We start from the raw sequence: 8,811 nt of genomic DNA, 5'->3' as shown, positions 1-8,811 counted from the left end.
TGCCCCAGATACTAATTACACAGCACAGTTACTGGACTCCACGCTCTCCAAAGGCCCTCCTCCAGCTCTGCCATTCTAAAATCCTATGGTTCATGGTTACCACCCTGCAGAGTCTCAGGCTCACAGAGAGAACTGATGGAGCAGCAGATGGGAAAGAGGGTGAGGGGACAGGAGTACCTCCCTCCCCCACCCCCACCCCCAAACCCAGCCAGGAGTCTGTTCTTGTACCCCTACCACCTGGTCCTTCCACTGGTCCTGGCAAGACTCTCTCTCAATTGGAAACCATTCTTTCCTTGTCACTCCCAAACACAGCCAAATCTGACAAAGTCTCAGGACCTCCCCAGGGCCTGGCGTGGCTCCCTCCTGCTTCCCAGGAAGCTGTTGCTAGCCAGGCGGCCCCAGAAGGCAGCAAGATTGGCTCAGCCCTGCAGCAGCTCTCAGCAGCCTGGCCTCCACTTCCACTCTGCACATGGCTCCCGGACCCAACTCAGCACACCTGCACTGGGGGCCAATGTCCCATTTTCCCTGCCCAGCTGCTCACACGGCTGGCCCCATTCATCTCCCTCATGCCTCTACAGCCAGCCCATTTGGTCTCCACAATCTGTGTTGTGAGATAGATCCATCGGTGTGTATGTGTGTGTTGGGCAGGCAGGGACTTACCTCATTTTACAGACCTGGAAAGTGAGTCTAGTATTTATTTATGGGAGTTTTTGTAAGTATTTTTATAAAGTGTGTGTCCTCACCATGGCCTGCTCAGCCCTAGTCTGTCAACTGCAGCATCTTCAAAGATCATTCCCAAAAAGACAGACCCTGGTTGCAAGAAGGGGCCGGCCTACCAGATTCCCAGGCAACTTCTAGGGGCTACAGCAGGCCCGCTGCAGGTCCAGAACGGGAGCAGATCTCACCTTCATTCTTCTATCAAGCACCTACGAGCACCCATAGAGCTCTTGCTGGCAAGCTGCCCCTCCCAACCACATGGCAATTACAACCACCCATCAGCCACAATTACTGCAAACCTGTGGTGGGTCACTGTGTCACAGCCTTTGCTGGAAGACCCTTTGCCCACTCCAGCCCCTAGCTAACTCGGACTCTTTTTTCACCATTCAGCCCAAGGGCTACCCCTCAGGAAAGCCTCTGCTTTCCCATCTCGTGTGGATGCCCCTCTTCTGTGCTGCCTCGGCCCCCTGACTAACTTTCTAGTCATCACATTCATGAATTCACTCACTCCATCCCATCCATCCCATCCAGGCCTTTCCACATGCTGTCAAATGGGAGACTACTCCAGCCAAACTTTAGATTAAATGCCAAGGACACTTTTGGACCCCAGACAAGGTCCTTGCCCCCAAGGGCCCACTGTTTGGTGAGGGTGCCTGACAAGTACATAAAGCCCTCCAGGGCACAGGACAAATGCAGCTCTGGAGCTGAATTCTGTAGCTCCATCCTCTGCCCTTACAGCTCCCCTGGTCCTGCCATGCCAACTCCAGATGGCCCATACTTGACTCCCAGCTGGATGACCCCTGTGAGCCTCAGTGTTCTCAGGAAAATAGGTACAGTACCTACCTTGCTGGGTTGCTATGAAGCTTATACAAAAGCATGGACATAAATTACCTGGCACTGAACATATGCCAGTTCCCACCCTTCTTCAGGGCAGGAGCCACGTCTTATTGATTTCTGTGCCCCAATGAACCTAGTATAACAAGACACTCAGCAATGAATGAATGAATGAATGAATGAATGCATGCAAGCCTCACTGCAAGGCACATGTTACTTCAGAGCCATCACTTTTCTCCTCCCTCAGATGCTGCTCCCTTGGCAGAGCAGCTGACCTCCACCCAGCAAATGGCTCTTGTGTGGGCCACAGTCACGGAGGTAGACTCTGTTATGAGACTTTCTCCTTCCCCTGCAACAGGGATTGGAGGGGGGCTCCCCAAGGGTGGGCAATAGCTCAGGATGGGGTCACAGCAGGATGTAACTCAAATATGCCATCCTGCCTAAGTGGTTCTTGGGGCTCCTCTTAAGCTCCCAGCTCTCTCAGGGCCCCTGGAGAGGAGGGGATCTGTCTGCAGCACCCCCTGCCAGGAGCCACCTGCCCATCAGTGCTCCAGGAAGAGACACTGTCCACCCCACTCAGCTCTAGCTTAGCCCCCACAGAAACAGCACCTCCCACCATCCCCGTGCCAAGCAAGGACCCTGGTGCTTTCTTTTACAGGCAAATGAATGGCTTTGTCTTTGTCTGGCCCAGGGACCCCACCCCTCTGTTGGGAAGGTGGCAGCAGCAGGGGGAGGGGACCTTTCCAGAATAGCACCTTCCTCCCTGGCTTAGTGGGGATCCAGGGGATGGGGAGGCTCTTCCATGGGGAGCTGCAGATCTTCCCCAGCCCCCAGCCCCTAGCAGCCTTCAAAACACCACCCCCACCCGCAGAGGCAATTCCAGTCCACCCCAGCTCCAGCCCCCGGCTCTCAGAAAAGGAATCACAAAAGATATCTTGGTACTTTCCCATTCACAGAAGCAAAGGGCCCTGGGATACCCCTGCCTCCATCCCAGTCCTCTGGAGGCCAACGAGTTCCCTTGGAGACCACCAGCTGGTGCCTGTCTCAATGTGCGCCTGTGGGGGGGGGGTCTACGTGTCAGCGCACAGGTCTCTTGTCTGGCTGTAGGTGGTCCTGATACCTGTGCGTGGTGTGCATGTGTGTGCACTTCTTGGTGTGCTCCAGTGTGGAGCTTTCTGTGCGCATCTGGGTGCCTCCTCGCTTCCTCGGGGCTCTCTGTATCTCTCCGCGTTTCCATATGTGCATTTCTCCGGGCTTGTACATCTTGGGGTGTGTGCCACCGTGTGTGCGTGTGTCCGTGCGTATGTCACCGCGCATGGGTTCCTCAGCGCATCAACCCTCCCCGGGTAGCATCTCCAGCCGGGCTTTGGGGGCCGCAGCCTCCTCCCGGCGCGCGCCGGTGGCCGCGCCGGCCTTCCTACCTTTGGACATGAATCCTCCTTTGTCTCCGTTCCTCCGGGAAGATGCTCAGGGCGCGGGGCTGCAAGGCTGAGCTGGACGCGGGCTCCTCCTGGGCCGAGCAGACCCTGCAGCCGGGCCTCGCCCCTCTGCGTTCTCCGCCCACCGGCCCGGCCCGCGGCCCGGCAGCGCCGTCCCCGCGCCCCGCGCTGCCGCGCCAGCCCGGGACTTCGACTCGGCTGGCTCGGCGCAGCGCTGCCCCTGCCCGCTTGCACCGATGCCGCCGCCGCCGCCGCCGCCGCTGCCACCCGCACCACGTGACCCGCCCGCCCCGCCGAGGGCCCCTCCCCCTCCCCCTCCCTCGGCGTCCTCGCCCGCACCGGCTCCCCTCCCGCCCGCACACGGGAGCGGGCACCCAGGGCCGGTTGCGGGCCGCCGGGGAGACGCGCGGGGGCGCTGTGCCTGCAGGCTCGAGGTGCCGGACCGGGCATGGTTCCCGCATCCCAGTCCCGGTCCCTCCCCCTCGATCCAGCTGCCGGCCTGTTACCCTCTAGGCCGGGGCGGGGCGGGAAGGGCAGGGGACCTGTGGGAGCGGCGGGAGGCGGTGAGCGCGCGAGAGTCACGCGGTGGCTGGGATGCTGGGCTGGTTCAACGCGGTTCTGCCCGGACGCGGGTGACTGTAGAACCCTGCGTGATTCAGGAGCCTGGGTTCCAGGCCTGGCTCTGGGTTGATGAGCCCTGTGACCTTGAGCTAGTCAGGAACTTTCCTGAGCCTCAATTTACCCGTTAGAAAAATCATCCTTGCATTCAATCAACTTGAATGGACAGCATATTGCCAGGCCTTGAGGGGACAGGAATGAGGATCATCATTTCTGCCCTCAAAGAGCTCTGGGTCTGGTGGGTCAAGACAGAAAGCTGGACTGTCCTAATGCAGGGGGTGGGGTATGCACAGAGTACTGTGGGTGCAGGGAGGTGGGCACCCACCGGGTACTGTGGGTGCAGGGGTGAGGGCCCTTGGTGGGGGCCAAGATGGAAAGGCAAATATAGGTGCGAGGGAAGAAGGGAAAGCAGTCTATGGAGAGACCCAGAGGCGAGAGCTGCATGGTGCTGGGGACAACAGAGCTCCTGGGTGCACCAAAGCAGGGAAAAGTCCAGACAGGGATATAGAGTTAAGAGGCTGGAGAAGTCCAAAGCCTTGGAAGCCAGGCTAAGGAGCTGGACTTATCAAAGAAGATAACAGTGGGTCACCAACAGCTGTTCAGCAGAAAGTGCTGCCATGAAATATATGAGTCCCTGTGGCAGCTGTGTGGAGGGTCAGGGGGTGGCCTCACAGGGACAGGGGGATGGAGAGGAGGGGAGAGACAGCCAAAGACTGAGGAGGTTGATCAACAGAGTTGGAATTAGACTGGATGGGATGAAGGAGAGAGAAAGATGAGGAAGAGGAGGATACCCAGGTCTCTGGTATGGTGCCTGCAGCTGAGGGAGTGAGATCAGGGAGGGCAGAAGTCAGGAAGAAAGGGGCTACTTCTAGATATGCCCGGGAGTTGTCTGGGTAGAGGGGTCCGGCAGGCCACTGGCTGTCTACACCTGCATTTTGAGAGAGAGGGCTGGGCTGAAGATGGAGGGAGAGCTGAGGTCCCGTAGGGAGGAGGGAAGACCAGAGCCTGGGTGGGCTCCCCCAGGCTGAGTGTGCAGAGGGCAATGAGAAGGGGGCTGACAACCCCCAACGCCAATTAAGCCACTGGACTGGATGCTTTCCAAGCATCTGCCAGACCCAGAATCTCTGAGCCTTTGAAATGTTGGGAATGAGACTGCCCAAAGTAGAATTCCAAGATCTGGGTTCCCATTAGCTTACTGCCATCAACCAGCTGTGTGACTTTAGGCATGTCACCGCCTCTCTAAGACCAAATGAACTTCTAGCCCTTGTGTTGACCTGTTTTTACTTCTATGTAGGACTTCCAACCTACAAGTCCCCAACTCACCTTTCAGGACTAAAGGGCTGGGGGTAGGGGACTGAGAAAAAATTCCAGGTGAGGCACCTTTTAAGCAACAGCCATCTTCCTGAAAGGCCGACTGGGGATGATTTAGAAAGTCTTGCGTGAGATCACTATTCACATCTAGAGGAGCCTGGCAGTGTCGACTGTTAGACAAATCACCACTTACTGAAGTGCTGGTCTATGTTTTCGTGTAGGTGGTTTGCTTTTCAAGCTGGACTCACCTATAGATCACCTGATTATTTCAGCTCTTCAGGGAACAAAGAAACAATCATGGAAGATGCTAAAGGACAGACTCAGCATAATTGCTCTCCCACAAATTACCCCTGTAAACCCTCCTTCTGATGGCTTCCCTCAACCTGATCTCTGACTGGCGGGGTGGGACCCAGTTCAGGGTGCACCCCCTGTGTTCTGCCACTCAACCCCATTCCCTTTTCTCCCAGCTCATTCAACTCTGACTTTAAAGTCCCCCAGATTTATCCAAGCATAATCCAGCTCCAGGCTCATACACCCCAGCAGTCCAGCACATCCCCAGCCCAGCTCTTCACATTTACCTTTGGTTTCTCTGGCCAGGCCCAGCATGGTGATCTCTGTGACCCGGTCTGTGGCAGCATCTGTTGTAGCATGGTCCAGGGCTGCATCTGTGCTTCTGCTTGGCATTGATGGGTCGGTGATACTGTCTGATTTAGTCAGCTTAATGACACTGTCCAGTGCGGTCTCACCAGTGACTGGGTCTGGGGTGACTGACACAACTGAATGCATGGCTGTGCCCAGCCTGCTTGTATCCAAAACAAGAGAATCTGTAGTCATGTCCAGCTTGGCTATATTCGCCCTAACCAACACCACGGCTGTGTCCAGCTTGACTGGATCTGGTGCTGCCACTTCCCTGGCTGTACCCTTTGTGGTTGTATCTGGCTTGGCTGTGCCTGCTGTAGCTATGACTTTGCCCAACTTTTCTGGGTCTGGGGTCACCACATCCATGACCGTGCATGGCTTGGTTGTGCCTGCTTTAGCCAAGTCCATGGCAGAGCCCAGTTTGCTATCCAGATGAGGGAACTCAGTGCTTGTGTCCAGTCTAGATGTGTTTGGTGTAGCCAAGTTGACAGCCAAGCCAGGCCTATTGGTGGCCATTGTGGATAAATGTCTGGATGTGCCTGGCCTCGCTGTATCCAGAGCAGCCAAATCCATGGCCGTCGCAGGCCCCGTGGCAAGGATGGCCCTTCGGAGATGCAGCCGGGGTCTCTGAATACCCCTGGACCGGGGCTTGCCTCTTCCTGGAGAAGCTCTGGTAGGCACATGGGCGGTCATTGGGACAGGGTGCCTCTGACCCACCAAGCCTGGCCCTGCAGGACCTGGTGGACCCTGAGCTAACCGGGATTGGAAAGGCAGGGTCAGGCATGAGCTCACCAGGGGCTTCTCCACCGCAGACATCCTGCTGGGCTTGGCCAGACCTGGGCGACCTGGGCCCTCGGAGTGGACCCTGTCCCCTGGCACTAGGGTCACAGATGGTGAGTAAGGAGAAGGCAGCCTCCCTCCTCTGTAGGTGGCAGCCTCCCTGCCCGGGGTAGACACCTGTTCCCAGTGAGAAGGTAGGGGGCCCAAGGGCCATGCCTGGCTGTGCTGGCGGACTGTTAAGGAGATGGAGCTGAGCTTCCTGGGTGCCAGGCTCCTGCCAGTCTCCTGTGGGGGCACACTCCATGCCCTAGCTCCAAGGCCTGGTCGGCCAGAAGCCTGTGGGCTGTGGCTCTGGGGGAAAGCATCAAGATGGATGGTCTTCTTGAGAACAGGGATGAGAGGCGACACCCCTCCAGGGAGCTTTGAGGGGCGGGCAGGGCGCCCCAGTAGGTGGCTGCGGGAGAAGGAGGTTCCAGCGCCTGGGGATCCATGAGGCTGCATCGCAAAATAGCGGTCCACCCAGGTCTTTTGTCTTCCCCTGATCAATAGAGAAAAGGGGCCAAGCAGGGGTGAGGTGCTCGAGCCTGCAGGTGCTGGCCTTCCCCCTCCTGACTAGCAGCTAGCACTCCTCTGAAGAGGCCTTGTTTGGGGGACTGTCAAGTCCTCAGTGGAGAACACATGTCCCTTCCTACAGCCCTCCTACAGCCCCCACCTGCTACATGCCTACACACCTCACACACATGGTCCCTCACACACACACACACCTACCGAGATACCAGGCGAATGTGGAAGAATGTTCCAGCAATGGGTGGAATCCAATGAGCAGGCTGCCCCGGCATGAGGAAACCTCTCCCTTTGCAGGCCTGAGTGTGGCCCCTCTCTGGCCAACTCCATGGAGGTCACGTATACATGTTCAGGAGCCCCAGTGGAGGGCAGTGATTATTGGAAGCTTATCTGCTTCTTCCAGAAGGGGCCAGAGGACTCTGAGTTCCCACACACAGCAGCCAAAATAGGAGTTCAGGCGCCCAGGTAGGAGACCAAGAGATGACCAGTTTGGCTTGGGAACAGAGTCTGCGCCTGGGGCTCCTGCCCGGAACCAGGAAAGAGCCCTGGGCTGGCCTGCTGCTGGAGCTGAAATCAGAGCCAGAATTGGAGCTGAAGAGGGCCCTGGATGAGGTGAGGCTTGGGAAGTAGAGAAGTAATGAGCATTCACAGGGTACTTGTCCAGTGAATAAGCCACAGTATCTGCCCTGGGGGGACCGGCCATCCCCAGGGACACCAGACAGTGAAGCAGGCAGAGCTATGCTGGAGGTGAGCCTTGTGGGGGAAGCATTAGCTCAGCCTTTGGGGTTAAAGGAGGGAGGCTGGGCCTGGGCCTGGGGGAATTCACACAGAAAGCCCAAAGGTGAGGAAATGTGGCATCTTTCTGAAAATCCTCCATGGGGCTCCCAGGCTGTATTGTGGGGGAGGGGCGAGACAAGGCTGCAGGTGCGCTGGGGCCCAGGCCAGGCCACAGTGATGCTCAGGCCCTGGAAGATGACCTGGTCAGATCTGCAGGTGGCCACTCCAGGACTGTGTGATGGCCAGATCAGGGGGAAGAGAAGTGGAGGCAAGGAGGGAGTTCCCTGGTGGCCTAGTGGTTAGAATACCAGGCTTTCACTGCCATGGCCCAGGTTCAATCCCTGGTCTGGGAACTGAGATCCTGTAAGCCTTGCAGCAAGGAGAGTAGCGAGTTGAAACACTCTGTGAGCTGGGGGTGGGGCTGGAGAAGGCTGAATAGCACAGAGGAAGCAGCAGCAGGACTGCCAGGACAGGGCGAGTCAGGGAGGGGGCATCAAGGACTCTGGCTGGTGGTCTGCATGGATGAGCCATCCCTCGAGGGGGGTCCACAGCTCCCAGACGGCCAGCTGGTGCACACTCTGGGCTCCATATAACCCACCCTCTGGAACAAAGTTGTTTCTGTTGCTTTCAGCCCAGCAGGTGGGGACATGATACTGCTGAGGGGGGCTGGCAGCAGGGGCTTATGGGGGGGAGTGTGATTTTATGGCTAGGGCCCTAAAGTTTGGAGCAGGGACGGGGAAGGCAGGATATTGGAGGGGTCTTCATCATCTTTCACGGTGGCACCCCAGCCCCTCATCCCCATCCAGTCACATATTTGTACCCAAGGCTGTCCCTGCCTTATCACCTCCCCACTTGGCTTATTCCTGCAGCCCTGCTTTGGGGCCCTTACTCACAACCACACATACCTGGGTACATGCATGTTTACCCTGCACTTAACCACAAACATCTACCCTCAGTGGGTACACACACGCACACACACACACACACACACACAGAGCTGGCCAGAGGACAGAATTTCTGAGATCTATTTGTTCTAACATCCCCAGATCCCTCCCCATCACTGAGCATCCACCCGCCATCAATCACTTGGTACTATCCTCCCTCCACCCACAAATACACACCTACCTTGATC

General features: G+C 57.3%; 1 protein-coding gene across 1 annotated transcript; it reads right to left on the bottom strand.

Moving 5' to 3' along the window:
• Nucleotides 1-2,883: 2,883 nt before the first annotated feature.
• Nucleotides 2,884-6,839, bottom strand: LOC309811925 (uncharacterized protein; the record flags this gene model as incomplete). Its single annotated transcript, XM_082635299.1, has 3 exons — nt 2,884-3,017; nt 3,116-3,532; nt 5,498-6,839. 3 exons carry the CDS (start codon nt 6,837-6,839, stop codon nt 2,884-2,886), a joined length of 1,893 nt encoding a protein of 630 aa, XP_082491425.1.
• Between the last annotated feature and the right edge of the window lie 1,972 nt (nt 6,840-8,811).

Source organism: Mesoplodon mirus, assembly GCF_964341445.2.
Source record: "Mesoplodon mirus genome assembly, chromosome: 11".
Lineage (NCBI taxonomy): Eukaryota > Metazoa > Chordata > Mammalia > Artiodactyla > Ziphiidae > Mesoplodon > Mesoplodon mirus.
Note: the sequence above shows the minus strand (reverse complement) of the source record. Positions and strands in the feature narration are given on the sequence as shown.